Source organism: Chrysochloris asiatica, unplaced genomic scaffold (assembly GCF_000296735.1).
Source record: "Chrysochloris asiatica unplaced genomic scaffold, ChrAsi1.0 scaffold00050, whole genome shotgun sequence".
In the NCBI taxonomy this organism is placed as follows: Eukaryota; Metazoa; Chordata; class Mammalia; order Afrosoricida; family Chrysochloridae; genus Chrysochloris; species Chrysochloris asiatica.
The window spans coordinates 12,344,235-12,362,198 of record NW_006408568.1 but is presented as its reverse complement, the minus strand read 5'-3'; the positions used below and the strand labels follow the sequence as shown (position 1 = coordinate 12,362,198).

Below are 17,964 nucleotides of genomic sequence, written 5' to 3'. Positions count from 1 at the left end.
ATATATATATATATATACCTCTCTAGATGGAATACATAGTAATCAAATTGACTATCACTGTGGAAAGAGATGATGGAGAAGGTCAGTATCATCAGCTAAAATAAGATTAGGAGCCAATTGTGGAAGAGATCATCAATTGCTCATATGCAAATTCAGACTGAAGCTGAAAAAAATTAAAAACAAGTTGAAAAGAGCCAAACTATGACCTGGGGACTCCTGAATGCGGGAGTCCAGATTTCGCGGGGTTGGCGAAAATGAAAGCAATCAAGGAGCCTCTGCTTAGTTGTCTGATGAGGCTCTCTTTCTCTTTCTTCTCTTCTCTTTTTCTCTGTCCCGGCTCAGCAAGTCTTTATTTGTATACTTAAAATGACACAGTACATAATGATTTGATACTTTGATTTTCCTTTGAATTATTACACAGTTTTAATCATAACATTCCTTCACCCTGTGATTATACAACCTTAACAAAATTATTTCTGTGATGTCCAAACTGACCTTTCCATTTTCTTTTTCTTTTTCAACCATTGAGCATTTTCCTTTTGACATCATCTCCTCTCCTACTTAAGTGATAAATTGTTTCTTCTTATTCTCACTAAAAGATCAAGTTAAACCTTACACAAATCATTTCCACTTATCAGACCCCTGATTACATCTTCTTAGTAATATAAGTTTCTATTAATCATCAATGCTTACACTACTTTATTGTTTCTACTAGGTGATTATCAATCTTCTATCCTACATACTACACTACTATTTTCATAGTAAAAGTATTACTAACATCTACTTAATTATTTTGTTTTTCTAAAATATTCATTAAATTGCTTAACCATAATGTTCCTATATTTCTTTCTTTTGAAGCTGTGAGGCATAAGGCCCAACCTGGCTAATTGCGGCAGGAAATGTAGATTAGTAAGTTAAAACTACTTTTCACTTATGTTCACTATTCTCTGCCTATTTACATAGGTGCCTGTATGTAATAGTGGGGGTTTGTGGATTCTGGCTGGTAATTGATTGTGGCGAGGTCGATAGGGGTTGGTCAGCTTCACTTTAGTTTGTTATCTGCTTTTGTGATCTCATAAATGCAGTTACTTTGTACTTAGGTTTTCTGTGAACGGGAGTGGCTCATACAATTCCCTTTGAATTCAACCCACCGAAGCTGAAACAATTGTTGCCAGACTGGTTTCTTCCTAAGGTCTGCAAGAGCTCATAGCAAAAGCTGTGAATATGGCAATATTATATATTTTTACAAGTGAATTCAGAGTTATCCTAGAGAGGAGATAGAGGCCAGCTTCTGAGATTCATCTGCATTGCAAGATGTTTCTCCTCCTGCCAGGACTGTGTCAAACAGCAGAAGCGAAGCCGCTCCCTGCACCTGAGCCCATGGACAAAGACATAGCCACAGAAGGCTAGAGCTAACAGTGAAGCAGCCAGCTGATGTGAAGTGAGAAGAGATGCACAAGAACACCCAAACTTGCAGATAGTACCCATTTGACCTAGCTTCAATGGCTTGATAGTTAGAACTCAACTGTTGTTGTTGTTATTAAGTTCTGTCGAGTTGATTCTGATCCATAGCGACCCTGTACAGGGTTTCTGAGGCTATAAATCTTTATGGGAACAGAAAGACTCATCTTTTTCCCACGGAACACCTGGTAGTTTCAAACTGCTGACCTTAAGGTTCACAGCCCGATTCGTAACCACTACACTACCAGAGCTCCTTAGAACTTGACTAGGGGAATATTTAAAAAAAAAAACAAAACAATTTTTGATAAAGGGAAATGAAGGCAAATTGTTACAATTTAATGAACTTGACTTATATTCATGGATGTAGTAGATCAAAATACTAACAGAGAGGGAAGAAATCTCCATATCAAGTATCAAACCTATCCCCTCTATATACAGGGTAGATAGAGATGGGTAACTTAAAATGAGGGGGCGATAAAGACATGAACTTTTTATGAAGGAGTTTAGTTTAATAGTATGTGGGGGAAGATAGAGTCCCCACTGAATAGTTTTCATCTTGTCTAGAAAAGATGAAAAGAGATAGGGGTCTGCTGAAAAGAGATGGGGATAAGATTCTCATGATACAATACGAGTAATTGTTATCATGACAAATGGTGACTGTCACAATTGTAAAGGTAGAAGTTTTGTAACAAAAATGAGGGAGTAGTTAATCTTATAGTCCAGGAGCACAGGACCCTAGGACTATCAAGGGAGAAGAGCACAAGTGGATCCTATCCAGAGAAGCAGTGACACCAGAGATAGAGGTAGAGATGGGGATATGGAGAGAGGGAGCAGCTGAGGACTCTAGACTCATGGAAAGAGAGGGACTGGGTGCTGGTGGCCAGGAGGCAGGCTTACAGAATGTGCCCTTTGGTTGTTTAAATTATTATATGTTCCTGAGTGTTTTTGTGTACATGTCCCCACCCCCACACACACCCCTAAACAAAAAGAAAAACAGAGGGAATGGAAACAAATACTGTTGAGTGATGCTACATGGAGGAGATTGTAATCATTGCAATGAAATGATGGTGTAAAGCCAATGTTCTCCCATGTAAACCATCACTCAGGTCACAATAAAAAACATTTTTTCAAAAGCCAAAATATGACCTTGGACATATCCTACCTGAATTTAGAGATCGTCTCAAGAACAGATTTGATGCATTAGACACTAATAGCCAGAGACCAGAGGAGTTATGGGATGACATCATGCTGGAAGAAAGAAAAAGTCATTTAAAAGACAGGAAAGAGAGAAAAGACAGAAATGAATGTCAGAAGAGACTCTGAAACTTGCTCTTAAATGTAGAGAGGCTTAGCAACTGGAAGAAATGAGGAAGTTAAAGAACTTAAAAGAAAACTTTAAAGGGCAGTTCAAGAAGACAAAGTCAAGAATTATAGTAAACCGTACAAAGAATTGGAGTTAGAAAATCAAAAGGGACGAACATACTCAGCATTTCTCAAGCTGAAAGAACTGAAGAAAGAAAGTCAAGTCTTAGGTTGCAATACTGAATAATCCTATGGGCAAAATATTGAATGATGCGGGAAACATCAAAAGATAGAAAGAATATAGAAAATCACTGTACCAAAAAGAACTAAATGATGTTCAATCATTTCAAGAGGTAATATATGATCAAGAACTGATAGTACTGAAGAAGTCCAAACTGTACTGAAGGCATTGCCAAGAAAAAAAAAAAAAAAAATGGATCCAGAAAATGACAAATACAAATTGAAATCTTTCAACAAATGGTTGCAATGCTAGAGACACTCACTCATCTATGCCAAGAAATTTGTAGACAGTTCCATGACCAACAGATTCTAAAATATCCATATTTGTGCTCATTCCAAAGAAAGGTGACCCAACAGAATGTGGAAATCATTCATCAATATAATTAATATTACATGCAAGTAAATTTTTTCTGAAGATAATTCAAAACCCATTGCAGCAGTACATTGACAGGGAGCTACCAGAAATTGAAGCCAGATTCTAAAGTGAACATGGGATAAAGGATATCATTACTAACATTGGATGGATCTAGACTGAAAGTAAAAAATACCAGAAATATGCTTACTTGTACTTTGTTGACTATGCCAATGCTTTCAACTGTGTGAAACATAACAAGCTGTGGTTAACATTGTAAACAGTAGATGTTCCAGAATGCTTCATAGTGCTCATGAGGAACCTCATAGACCAAGAGACAGTTGTTCTAACAGAATAAATTCTTAATATTGTTTTATATAGACCAGGCTCTGGTAGCATAGTAGTTACAAGTCAGGCTGCTAACCTCAAGTTCAGCAGTTTGAAACTACCAGCCATTTCATGGGTAAAAGATGAGGCTTTCTGCTCCCATAAAGATTTATAGCCTTGGAAACCCTGTGCAGGGTTGCTGTGAGTCAGAACCGACTCCACGGTATACCACCACAACCATTACTAAAGTGATACTCCCTGGTTTAAAAAAAAAAAATCTTACAACAGTCACAAATTTTAGAACTTAATTGTATTTTCAGAAATCTGAGAAAACAAGAATAGTGGTTGCTGTATAAAAAGCCAGGATTCTACATTCTACAAATTGAAAAAGCTATTTTTATAGATATGATGTGAGGCATGGAGAGATGAACAGATGAACAGATCATTTTATATATTTCAGTTAATTTAGACATACCAGGCTCCTGACACATGATGCTTATAAACTTGACAAGGCCACAGTTCTTAGAGCTGACAGTCATAATTCTTAGAGAGTCATGAGAAATTCCCTTACTCTCAGGTGGCTGAAAGCTAACAAAATATGTATAAACCTTAAAATCTGGACACTGGTTTTTAAATTAAACCTTGATGTAACTGTATTTTCTCTATTTGCCACCTTTTTATATACGGTCAATAAAAAGGGAAAAAAAGTGTTCTTTAATGCAGAAAGGTGGTAATTTTATTCAAGTCTAATGTCTCTATTTTTCTTTTATTACTGTGTTATTGGTGTCCTATTTTAGAAACTATTGCCAAATCCATTGTCATGAGATTTGCCACTATTTTCTCTGAAGCAATTTAGAGTGTTAGTTCTTAAGTTTAGATATTTGATCCATTTGGAGTTAATTTTTGTGTATACTAAGATAAGTCTGTCTTCTTTACTTGCGAATATTCAGGTTCTCCCAACACTATTCGTTGTATAGACTATTTCTTCCCCATTGAATTGTCATGGCAACCTTGCTGAAAATCAAGTTGATTATGCATGTAAAGGTTCATTTCTGGACTTTCAATTCTATTCCAATGGTTTTTATATCTATCCTTATGTCAGTACCACACTGTTTTGATTAAGGTAGCTTTGTAGTATCATTTGTTTTTGCTTTTGCTTTTGTTTGTTGGTTGATTTTATGCTTTGTGAAATTAAAAAGTAAGACCTCTTTTTTTTCCTTTAAATTTGATTGACTTTGTTATGGTTGAGGATATACACAGCAAAACATAAAACAATTCAACAGTTTCTTCATGTATAATGTAGTGACATTAATTACATTCTTTGAGTTATGCAACTATTCTCATCCTTTTATTCTAAGTTGTTCTTTACTCATTAATAAAAACTCACTGACCTCTAAGGTTCCCATCTAGTTTTTCATATTGCTATTGTCAGTATGATCCTATATATTCCTAAAAGAGCATAATTATTCACTTTTTACTGGATAATTGAAAGTATCATTTATGGTGTTAAGAAAACTTCAGAGGATATTTTTGTTTAATATTTAAAGATTACCTACCTCAGGGCAATAGTTTCAGGGGTTCCTCCAGACTCTATGGCTCCAGAAAGTCTAGAATTGAAGAGAATTTGAATTCTCTTCAGTTGTTCTGTGTTTCCCCGCTTTTGATCAGTATTTTTCTTTGGCATCTTTGATCAAAATGTTCAGTAATGATAGTTGCACACCATCTAGTTCTTCTGGTCTCGTAGCAAAGGAAGCAGTTGTTTCTGGAGGCAATTAGCCACATATTCCATATCTTCCACCTATTCCTTACTCTTCTCTTCTTGCTTTGTTGTCCCAGGGAAATAGAGACCAACTAATGTGACTTGGGTGGTCATTTGTAGACTTTTAAGACCCCAGACACTACATAATGAACTAGGTGGTAGAATAGAAGTACTAAACATATGATTAGGTCAGCTAACTCTATGATCCATTAAGTCATGACCCTACCTTTAAACCAAGGAAATGAATCACATTAGGTGTTGGGTTTGTCATAAGCAGTGACAACAGCTACTCTTTTTCTTTTTTTTTTTAAATTCCTTTATTGTAAATACATCAGGGAACTTCAAAACATTAATGGGAAAATGGAGTTAAAAGATAAAACATGTAAACTTTATTTCTCTACATAAGCTCCATCAAGGTCAAGCCACTTTTATAAGTGATGATATCAGCATAATTATTCACTTTTTACTGGATAATTGAATGTATCATTTATGGTGTTAAGAAGACTTCAGAGGATATTTTTGTTTAATATTTAAAGATTACCTACCTCAGTCCATCCCTAATGAACTGAGGGTCCAGAGAACTTAACCATGTCAATGCAGTCTTTTTAACTGAAGAAAAAAATGAATGCCCTTTCATTAATTTTTTTTTTTTTTTTTTTTTAAGATTAGGGAACAAATTAGAGTTCCTGGGAGCAAAATCAGGGCTATAAGGTGAATGCCTAATGATTTCTCATAAAAACTAACAAAAATTGTCCTTGTTTGAGGAAAGGAATGAGCAGGATCATTGTCATGGTGGGAAGGACTTTCAGGTGAAGCTCTCCCAGACATTTTCTGTTAAAGATTTGGATCATTTTCTCAAAACACTCTCATTATTGGCCCTCCAGAAAATCAGAAAGCAAAATGCCTCAAGAATTACAAAAACTGTTGCCATGACCTTTGCTCTTGACCAGTCTGCTTTGTCTTTGACTGAATCTCCTCTTGGTAACAATTACTTTGATTTTGCTTTGTCTTGAAGATCATACTGGTAAAACCATCTCTTACCTCCTATGACAATTCTTTAAAGAAGTGTTTCAGGATCATGATCCTACTTGTTTAGAATTTCCCTTGAAAGCTCTGCTCTTGTCTGCAGCTGATATGGACACAATAGTTTTGGTACCACTGTGCAAGAAAGTTTGTTCAATTTTTCTTTTTCAGTGTGAATAGCATAAGCTGAAGCAATCGAGAAGTCTATGGTGTTGACCATTGTTTCTGGTGTTAATTGTTGGTACTCTTCAATTAGGGCATGACAAGATTAATTGTTTTCTCACAAATTGATGTGGATGGTCTGCTGCTGTGCTTCATCTTCAACATTGTCGTGTTCTTTCTTGAAATGAGTTATCCATTTGTAAACTGATTTTTTGGGGGCATTGTCTCCATAAACTTTTCATAAACCATCAATGATTTCATCATTTTTCTTTCTAAACTTTAATATAAACTTGATGTAGTTCTTGCTTCAATTTTATCAGAATTAATGTTGCTTTGATAGGGGCTCTTTTTAAGCAGATGCCTTAAACTATCAACCAGTTCTTTCTGATACAGTGACTTTGTATTGCTTCCATCTTTTTTTGAAGCTTCCTGCATCATTCAAAACAGATCCTGTTTAGACATGTTATAACAAGTAAGTACAAGTTTATTTTGGTACAAAAAATCTGAAATCTATGCATAGTGTTTTCATAATCATCATTTTCAATGAACTCTTTGAAAGCCCCTCATATCTATCAATTTGGATGTCTTTTATTTCTTTTTCTTGACTCCTTACTGTGGTCAGAACTTCCAGTATTATGGTGAATAGAAGTGAGCAAAGCAGGTATCCTTATTTTGTTTCTGATATTAAGGGAAATGCTTTCAGTTTTATATCGTTATGATGTTATCTGTGGTCTTTATCATGTTTAGGATATTCTTTTCTATTTCTAGTCTATTGAACGCTTGAATGGCGAGAGTTGGATTTTTCAAACACTTTTCTGCGTCAATTGAACTAGTCATTTGTTTTCCCCCCTTTATTCTAATAACATAGTATATGAGGGGGTTTCAAAAAGTTTGTGGAAAAATGGAATTCAAAAATAAATGAAAATTTCCCATTAACTTTTGAGGTCCCCTCATAGTGATTGATTTTCATATATTGAACCACTCTTATATTCCTGGGATAAATCCCACTTGGTCATACTTGTACATATTTTTGTAGATGTACTGAAATGCTACTTAATTTTCTTGGTTTGCATCTATATTCATGAGATAAACCAGGCTGTAGTTTTCTTTTCTTGTAATGTTTTTGTCTGATTACAGTATCAGGGTAATACTGACCTTACAGATAAGTTAGGGATTGTTCCTTCCTCTTCAAAATTTTGGAAGCCTTTATGAAAGAGTACTGTTAATTCTTCCTTAAATGCTTGAATTTAGTGTTAAGATTTTGTTGTTGTTGGGAAGTTTTTGATAAATGTTTTAATTTTGCTGCTTATTATAGATCTCTTCAGTTCTTCTATTTCTTCTTGTGGCATCATCTAGATTTTCTGATTTGTCGTTATAATCCTTTTATTTTTAAAATGTTGGTTATAATGTTTCTTCTTTCACTTGTGATTTTAGTAATTTGAATCTTCTCTTTTTTCATAATCAATCTGGCTAAAGACTTGACAATTTTGTTGATCTTTTCCAAAGAACCAACTTTTGATTTTATTGATTTTCTCTATTGTTTTTCTGTTCTATATTTTGTTTATCTCTGCTCTAATCTTTATTTTTCCTTCCATCCATCAGTTTTGGGTTTAGGATTAGTTTGCATTACTTTTTCCTATTCCTTGAGGGATATGGTTAGCTACTTGGTTTGAGATACTTCTTCAATATGATGTTGGCATTTATAGCTATTAATTTTCCTCTGAGTACTGATTTCCCATAAGTTTTTGTATTTTGTGCTTTTTTCAATGATCTCAAGGTCCTTTCTACTTTCACTTATGATTTATCTTTGACCCATTGGTTGCTTCAGAGTGTGTTGTTCCAAATATTTGTGAGATTTTCAGTTTTCCTTCTTTTATTGATTTCTGGTTTCATTCCACTGTGTTTGAAAATGATACTTTGAATGATTTTAATTTTTTTTTAATTTAGGAAGATTACTTTCATATCTTAATACATGATCTGTCCTTGAGAATGTTCCATGTGCACTTGAGAAAAATATGCATTGTTGTATAGTGTGTTCTGTATATGACTTCTACATCTAATTGTTTGACAATGTAATTGAAGTGTATTGAATTCTCAAACTATTATTGTAAAACTGCTTCCTCTATCAATTGTTGGGTTTTGCTTTATATACTTTGTTAGGTATGTATATGTTTATAATTGTTATGTCTTCTAGATGTATTTAATCTCTTTTTAATATATGATGTCTATTTATCTCTTATAAGCTATATTGACTTAGAATCTATTTTATCTAATAATATACAGTCATTCCAGCTCTACTTGGGTTACTAGTTTCACAAAATATCTTTTTTCCACTCTTTTAATTATTAATGTCTTTGTATCTAAACTGAATCTCTTATAGGTAACACATAGATGAATAAAGTTTTAACCTATTTTACCAATCTCTGCCTTTTAATATCAATGTGTAATCCATTTGTACTTAAAAGAAATTACTAAAAAAAAACCCACTTATTTCCACCTTTTTTGATATATATTTTCTGTAGTGTTATATGGTTTGTAAAACTTTTTGTTACTCAATTCCTTCATTATTGGCCTTAAAATTTTCAGTTGATTTTTTTATAGTGATTTGCTTCTTTTATTTTCTGAATATTTTAAAATTCTTTTCTTATCAGTTACATGGGAAATAAAATTAACATCTTATTCTTATAACAGTTTAAATAATACCAACTTAATTTCAGTAGCATAGAAACATTCTGCCCTTATACATTTATGTCCCTCCTTCATTATATTTTAATATCATAGATCATATCTATATATATTACGTGTTATTAACACTGATTTTTAATTATCGTTTTATTAATTTGTCATTTAAACAATATAGAAAAAAGAGGACTTAAAAATTCCAAAGCACAACAGTACTGTTTTTAATATTTATCTAAGGAGTTACCTTTACTAGTGTTGTTTATTTCCTCATATGCCTTTGAAATATTTTCTAGTTTCTTTGTATTTCAGCTTTAGCATTTCTTGTAGAAATGGTCTGATAATAATGAAATCCCTTAGCTTTTCTATGCCTGGAAATGGCTTAATCTTCATTTTTGAGGGATGTTGTTGTTAAGTTCTGTCGAGTTGATTCCAACCCCCAGCAGCCCTGTATAGGGTTTCTAAGGAGCAGGTGGTGAGCTTGAACCTCTCACCTTGTGGTTCAAACAACTTTGCAGTCTAGCACATGAACCTACAATGTCACAACAGGACTCCTTTGAGTGATAGTTTATCCAATAAAGACGTCATGATAGGTAGTTTTTTTATCTTCAATATTTTAAATATGTCTTCTTGGCATCATAGTTTCCCATGAGAATCAGCTATTAATCCTGTTGATGAAATTTTTGTACGTAATGAATTGCTTCTCTCTTGATGCTTTCTAAATTGTCTTTTGCTTTTGACAATTTGACTATAATATTTCTCAGTGTGGATCACTCTAAGTTGACCTTACTTGGAGTACATTAAGCTTCTTCGATATGTAGATTGATGTATTTATCAAATTTGGGATAGCTGTCATCATTATATTTTCAAATCCGTTTTCCCCAAGCCTCCTTTTTTATATTTCATAGGTTCCTAAGAGCAAGGCTAAAGAGGCTACCAAAGTGGCTATTGATGTAGGGTACCGTCACATCGACTCAGCTTATTTCTATCAAAATGAAAAGGAGGTTGGAGAAGCCATTCGAGAGAAGATTGCTGACGGTACTGTGAAGAGAGAAGACATATTCTACACCACCAAGGTGCTGTGTGTGGGGGTGATAATAGGTCTTTGTTTGTTTGTTTTAATGCTCTTAGTTTAAATAATTTATTTACTTTCTGATATTGTAGAGGCCTTATAGAAACATAGACAGCAGAGAAGGCTGGATGAAATAGTTCCTCAACTTCTCTGAACATCAAAATGCATTCCTATGGAATACGTGATGATGACATTTGTTATCTTCTTTGACTGTTGTCAGGACTAATGGAATCACTGTGGGTTCATGCTTTTTCCTCCTCACTAGTTCACGTAGGGCACATCCAAGTGAGGTTAGGGTATGATTTGGAAAAGGGAGAGGAAATCTAACTAGCAAATACTTTCTTCAAGTCAGCCACTAAGAAAACTGGAATTTGTAAAAATTTCTTAGGTGGAAAGTAGTGGTTCAGATAAATCTTGGTATCCCTTAAGGATCTGATTTATATAGTGTCACCACACTGTCTTGGTGGCCCTGCCCCATGCAGCAGCAGTCTGCACTCCACTGACTCCATTGTCACCACAGAACCTGGGGTTATTTTGGTGTCACCCTCTCTGGCAGTATCAGGAGACTAAATCCACAACTTGTTATTATAATGTGAACTTTTCAGCAAAATGGATTTTAGGCATTCATTATATAGGAAAGTGGGTTCCATTTCCCTTCCCTGCATTTCTTTGCTCTCCATTCAAAGAATAACTTTTCTAATCCTTTAAACATCTAGGTTGCTTTTCCCAGTCTACCTACATTTCAGTTAAAAGTTTTCTTACATTTTAGTGACTCAAATAAACTTCAATTTCCCATTAAGAGCCTGATTTATAATAAGTAAAATTTCTCCTTACTTCCTATTATTTTCAGACTGCCTGTGTAGTTTATTAGTCATTTTTCAGTCTTTTCTTGGTTAAAGTTTTGGACTGCAAAGTCCACTTGAGCCAGGAAGCCTGAGGTTCAAGTTCACCAGTTGCTCCTTAGAAACCCTATACAAGGTTGTTAAGGGTTGGAGTATGACTTAACAGCACTTAATAACAATATTGGTCCCAAAATATGTTAAAATCTCAAACATGTTTTATTCCTTTTGATCACTGCAGCTTTGGACTACTTTTCTTCGACCAGAAATGGTTAGACCAGCCTTGGAAAGATCACTGAAGAATCTTCAACTGGACTATGTAGATCTCTTCCTTATTCATTTTCCAGTTGGTATGAAGGTAAGCTTTCTGTTTTCCTCATTATGACCAGGATTGTTTCAGTACTGCTATTAGCACCCCTGGAGTCCTGATGTGGTGCTGTGGGTTAATGTACCAGATTGCAAAGCCATTTGAACTGTAGGGTTGGCGGTTCAAGTTCACCAGCCGCTCCTTGAAGACCCTATACAGGGTCAGAACTAACTCAATGGCGCTTAACAACAGCTAGCACCCCTGTTATTCATTCTGGTTAGGTATACTAAGGGAAATGAATTCTCTACACAGTCCCTTACTGATTCCGATGTTTTTTCCCAAAAAATCTTTCTTAGAACACACATATGCATGAACACACACACATGCAGACACACACACACAGACCAATTAATAGTCACTACCACCTGAAAGTTGTGTGACTGAGCTCCTTAAGAAAGATGATTCTTAAATAAAACTCTCCATCCTCTCTTTTTCTATATATATTCCAGGCTGGGGAGGATCTTCTACCAAAGGATGCCAATGGGAAAATTATTTTAGAAATAGTGGACATCTGTGACACTTGGAATGTAAGTACCATTACAGACACCCAAGAGGTGCTGTATGACAAGGTAGAGATCACTGGATGGAGAATCAGAAGAAATTAACTCTGGCTCCATCGATCAACCTCAGTGACTCCATCTGTAAAGTGTGGGAACTGAACTGGATGACCTCTAAGGTCTATTTTTAATCCAACCCTCTGTGGTTTAAGTAGAGATTTCTTGGTCCCATAGATCAGGTTAAAGATGCGAGCTCTAGGAAGGGTTCAGCAGAAGCAAACTTAACAGGAGTTAGATTTCTTCCAGGGGAGATCAATATACTTGTCAAGGGAGTGGAGCACTGATGTCTGATGGCAGAAGGTGAACTGTAGCAAAAGAGTGAAATCTATCCCAGCCCATATATATATATATGTTCTTTATAGGAAAGAGGCAGCAGCAAAACCTTCTATTAGTGAAAAACCTATGTGTTTTGGCTTTTAACTATGTTATCATTTGTTAAAATACTATTATATGCATTAAAGTGAAATAGGTACCATTGGGTAGGGGCATAAAAGAAGGGAACTTGAGATTTTAAAGCACCTTAATGTACATTTCTCGTCATGAATGTGACTGTAATAGCCTCAAGGAGAAAAAGTATATGCACAGCAATAAGATTAATTAGAAAATAAATTATTTAACTGGCAAAATTGTTTGATCCAGAAAACTTGCTATATATGTTTAAACCACGCTTTTCAGGTTTTAAAAAGTTCAATGTCTTATGAAAAAGCCACATTTTGTTAGACTTTATCGAACATTTCCTTCCTCCTCAGGCTTTAGAGAAGTGTAAAGATGCAGGTTTAACCAAATCCATTGGTGTATCCAATTTTAATCATAAACAACTGGAGATGATCCTGAACAAGCCAGGACTCAAATACAAGCCTGTCTGCAACCAGGTGAGCCCTTACACCTACTGAAATATTCTCTACTTCCTGTTCTTCATATCCTTCTTCCTTAATTAATTTCTGACTTGATATCAACTGTGTAGACAATAGTATCTTTTACTGCAATGGAAAATACCAAAGAATGGATTGATATTATATCAATGATTGAAGTTCTGCTGAGACATCCTAATGGAGACGCTGAGTTGACAGATGGCAAAATGGGTCTGAGGTTTGGAAAAGTGGTCTGAACTCAAGGTACAGGTTTTGATGCCATTGCTTTATGGATAGTGATTAAACTCATAGACATAGATCAGCTTTCCTAGGGAGAGTTCAATGAATGAAAAAGAAGAGGACAAGGAAGCCAATGATAAGGAACCAGGCAGAAGAGGCATTGGTAAAACCAAAAAGATGGAGAAAATAAGGATAGTGTGTGTTGGGAAATCCTAAAATAGAATGATTCAAAGATGTAAAGGTTTAATTTAGGTACAGGATTTATCCTGCTGAGGGCCAATCAGAAAAACTGAATAGAATTGTTGGTTGGACTTAGTGATATGGAGGTTATTGAAGACTTAATAGGATTGATGATAGAGTTCAGAGGAAGAGTGGAAAGTGAGGAAGTAAATAAATCACAATTGAAAGAGACCATATTTAAGAATAACACCCAGTACTGGCAATTTTCAAACATAATTTATAGCCAAGTAAAGGTATGCAGCCCTTTTTAAAAGTGATTTGATAATTAATTATATAAGAAGTTACTCAATATTTGTACTATTTTTCTTAGTTATTTCACTTCTCAGAATCTACTCTTAGAAAATAATTTAAAATCTGTTTGAAATTATACATATATACATATATATGAATATTTTAAACACCATTTAAAAAAATACCACATAATTCAAAATTTAAATATTGAACAAGAGTGAAATGATTAGCTTTTTGATGTCTTATCACCTAATTAAGATCCTTACTGAGATATTGTAAAGATTAATAGTAAAAATGTAAAGTCTTTGTTAAGTTGTTATTGTTGTTATGGGCCACTGAGTGAGTTCCGACTCAAAGTGACCTTAGGCACTGCAGAATGAAACATTGCCCAGTCCTGTGTCATTCTTACAATTATTAGGTATGAGTCCATTGTTAATGCTACTGTATTAATCCATTTGTTGGGAGTCTTCCTCTTTCTTGCTAACTCTTCACTTTACCAAGCATGAAGTCCTTCTCTAAGAACTGGTCCCTCCTGACAACATGTCCAAAGTACAAGAAACAAAATTTTGCCATTATCACTTCTAAGGAGCACTCCAACTGCACTTCTTCCAAGACAGTTTTGTTTGCTCTTCTGGCAATATATAGTGTTTTCTATACTCTTCACCAACACCATAATTCAAATACATTGCTTCTACTGTATTTCTTACTTATTGTCCAACTTTCACATGTATATGAGGCCACTGAAAATGCCAAGGCATGGGTCAAGTATGCCTTAGTCCTCAAAGAGACATTTTTGCTCTTTAAGACTTTAAAGAGGTCTTTTGCAGCAGCTTTGTCGATACAATACGTCATTTGACTTCTTGACTGCTGTTTCAATGACTATTGATTGTGGATCCTAGCAAAATGAAGTCAATGACAACTTCAGTCTTTTCTCCATCTATCATAATGTTATTTGTTGGCCCAGTTGTAAGGATTTTCATTTTCTTTACATTGAGATGGAATCCATATTGAAGGCTTTGATCTTCATGAGTATTTAAAGTCCTTTTCATTTTCAGCAAGCAAGATTGTGTCATCTGCATATTACAGGTACTAAAGAGTCTTCCTCCAATCCTAATGCCACATTTTTCCTCATTTAATCCAGTTTCTCAGATTATTTCCTCAGTATACAACATGAGTATGGTGCAAAGAAGCAAGCTTGGCACACACCTTTCCTGATTTTAAAACACTCAGTACCTCTTGTTCTATTCTAACAACTGCCTCTTGTTTTATATATAGCTTCTTGTTGAGCAAAATAAAATCTTCTGAAACATCCATTCTTTGCAATATTATCCATAGTTTGTTACTATCCACATAGTCAATAAAGCACAAGTAAACATCCTTTTGGTGTTCTCTGCATTTAGCCTAGAGTCATCTGATGTCAGCAACGATATCCCTTTATCTGTGTCCTCTTCTGAATCTGACTTGAATTTCTGTCAGCTCCCTGTCAATAGATTGCTGCAACCATTCTTGAATTACCTTCAGCAAAATTTTACTTGCATGTAATATTAATGACCATATGCAGTTGTTTAAAGATTTTTACGTTCTGTTGGGTCCTCTTTCTTTGGAATGGACATAAATATGGATCTTTTCCAATTGGTTGGCCAGGTAACTGTATTCAAAATTTCTCGGCATAGATTAGTGAGCACCTCTATCACTGCATCACTTTGTTGAAACATTTTAATTTGTATTCCATCAATTCCTGGGGCCTTGTTTTTCACTAATCACTGTAGTGTCGTTTGGACTTCTCCCTTCAATACCTTTTGTTTAACTTTTTGTTTTTGTTTTTGTTTTTTTTATTCGGCATTGTACATTTAATGTTTTATAGGTACCAGGTGATCCTCAAAGTACAAGGAGAATGGTTTGTTGTTGTTGTTAAGTGCCGTCGAGTCGGTTCCGACCCATAGCGACCCTGTACAGGGTTTCCGAGGGTGTAAATAGGAGAATGGTAGCGATAGACAAAAAGAATTTGAGTACAAGTCTAAGTATGATAGAATATCTAAAGAGGGAGCTGTCCAGATATTAACCACTCACTTAACAAATGTCGCTACACTAAAATTGTAGTTCTTTTTTGTAAAACACTACATTTAGGGGCTTTCTGGGTAAAGATTGATGTGCACAATCACTTTGGCCGGCTTGACACAGGGGCCAAATTTCATGTGAATCGCTTCTCAGCAGTCGCAGCCTGATTTCAGCTAGGAAAAAGGAAATATGACTTTAATTCTTCAGAAGTAATTCAGGAACTTGACTTTTGTGGAAAAAAGAAGTCTGGCCCAGGTGAATGTGGGGAATCTAGAACATACCAAGAGATCCAAAATGAAGAGAAAAAAGAAGAAAGACTTACTGAAAGGAAGAGGGAATGGAACAAGAAAAAGAGAAAGATGATGACTTCAGAAATTACTTTGTCAGAAGAAGAAACTACAATACAGTGGATGTCATATATGGAAGCAAAGATTGAAGATAAAAAAGTAAAAGAAGAAAATAACTTCAGGAAAGTTGGAACATCTCAGAAAGGAAAAGATCAACTTCTTCCGGAATAAACACAAAATTCATGTCCAAGGAACTGATCTTCCTGACCCAATTGCTACATTTCAGCAACTTGACCAGGAATATAAAATCAATTCTCGACTGTTTCAGAATATCCTACATGCAGGCTTTCAGGTGCCTACAGCAATCCCAATGTAGGCCATTCCAGTTATGCTACATGGTCAAGAACTTCTGGCTTCTGCTCCTACTGGATCTGGAAAGACTCTGGCTTTTAGCATTCCCATTTTAATGCAGCGGAAACAACCCACAGATAAAGGCTTCAGGGCTCTGATTATATCACCAACAAGAGAACTTGCAAATCAGATTCACCGAGAGTTATTAAAAATCTCTGAAGGAACAGGATTCGGGATACACATGATTCACAAAGCAGCAGTGGCAGCCACAAAATTTGGACCTAAATCATCTAAGAAGTTTGATATTCTTGTGACCACTCCAAATCGATTGATCCTCCAGTAATAGACCTAAGAAGTGTTGAGTGGCTCATAGTGAATGAATCAGACAAATTGTTTGAAGATGGAAAGACTGGTTCAGAGACCAGCTGGCTTCCATTTTCCTGGCATGCACATCCCACAAGATCAGGAGAGCTATGTGCAGTGCCACTTTTGCATATGATGTTGAGCAGTGGTACAAACTCAACCTGGACAGTGTCATTACTGTATCCATTGTTGTTGTTGTTGTTGTTAAGTGCCGTTGAGTCATTTCCAACCCATAGCGACCCTGTACAGGGTTTCCGAGGCTGTAAATCTTTATGGGAGGAGAACGCCTCATCTTTCTCCCGCAGAGTTTTGAACTGCTGGCCTTAAGGTTCGCAGCCCGATTCATAACCACTACGCTACCAGAGCTCCTTACTGTATCCATTAGAGCACGGAATTCTGCGGTAGAGACTGTAGAACAAGAATTTCTCTTTGTGGGATCTGAAACTGGGAAACTCGTTAAAAAGGGTTTCAATCCACCTATTCTTGTTTTTGTTCAGTTCATTGAAAGAGCTAAATAACTTTTTTCATGAGCTCATATATGAAGGTATTAGTGTGGATGTCATTCATTCAGAGAGAACACAGCAACAGAGAGATAACACTGCCCACAGCTTCAGAGCAGGAAAAATCTGGGTTCTTATTTGTACAGCCTTGCTGACAAGAGGGATTAATTTTAAAGGTGTAAACTTGGTGATCAACTATGACTTTCCAAGCAGCTCAGTGGAATACATCCACAGGATAAGTTGAAATGTAAGAGCAGGGCATAAAGGAAAAGCTGTTACATTTTTAAGAACCATTATTAAGAAGTGTTGTGAATGTTGCACAGCAAGCTGGATATCCTGTACCAGAATACAGTAAAAATTTCAAAAGACTACTAAGCAAAGCAAAGAAAAAAATGTTATGAAGCCATTGAAAAGAGAGAGCATTAGTACAACTCCAAAATGTTTCTCAGAAAAAGTGAAGGATAAACGGAAAAAGGTCACTGGTCAGAAGAAGAAGAAAGTAGCTCTTGAAGACAGTATTTAAAAAGACACCTTTTAAAAGACTATCCCAGATTCAGTATGGATTCCAGCCTGAATAATTCGACCCTATAGCAAGAGGACAGCCACTTCTCCATCTTTGGAGCGAGCTTGCCTGAGGGAGCCAGCATTCACCGAAGACCCACCTGAAAGAGGGATGTCATCTGCATCTCCATTGAGGCCCCCC

At 35.5% G+C, this 17,964-nt stretch overlaps 1 protein-coding gene and 1 pseudogene across 1 annotated transcript in view; both read left to right on the top strand.

The window, feature by feature from the left end:
• LOC102826362 (prostaglandin-E(2) 9-reductase-like) overlaps positions 1–17,964 on the top strand; it is a 44,313-nt gene that overhangs the window by 6,099 nt on the left and 20,250 nt on the right. Inside the window, exons 2-5 of the mRNA XM_006862730.1 lie at positions 10,214–10,381; positions 11,458–11,574; positions 12,033–12,110; positions 12,890–13,012. Of these exons, the coding sequence (XP_006862792.1) occupies positions 10,214–10,381; positions 11,458–11,574; positions 12,033–12,110; positions 12,890–13,012 (486 nt within the window). The remainder of the gene's footprint in view (positions 1–10,213; positions 10,382–11,457; positions 11,575–12,032; positions 12,111–12,889; positions 13,013–17,964) is intronic.
• LOC102840954 lies at positions 15,853–17,784 on the top strand (annotated as a pseudogene).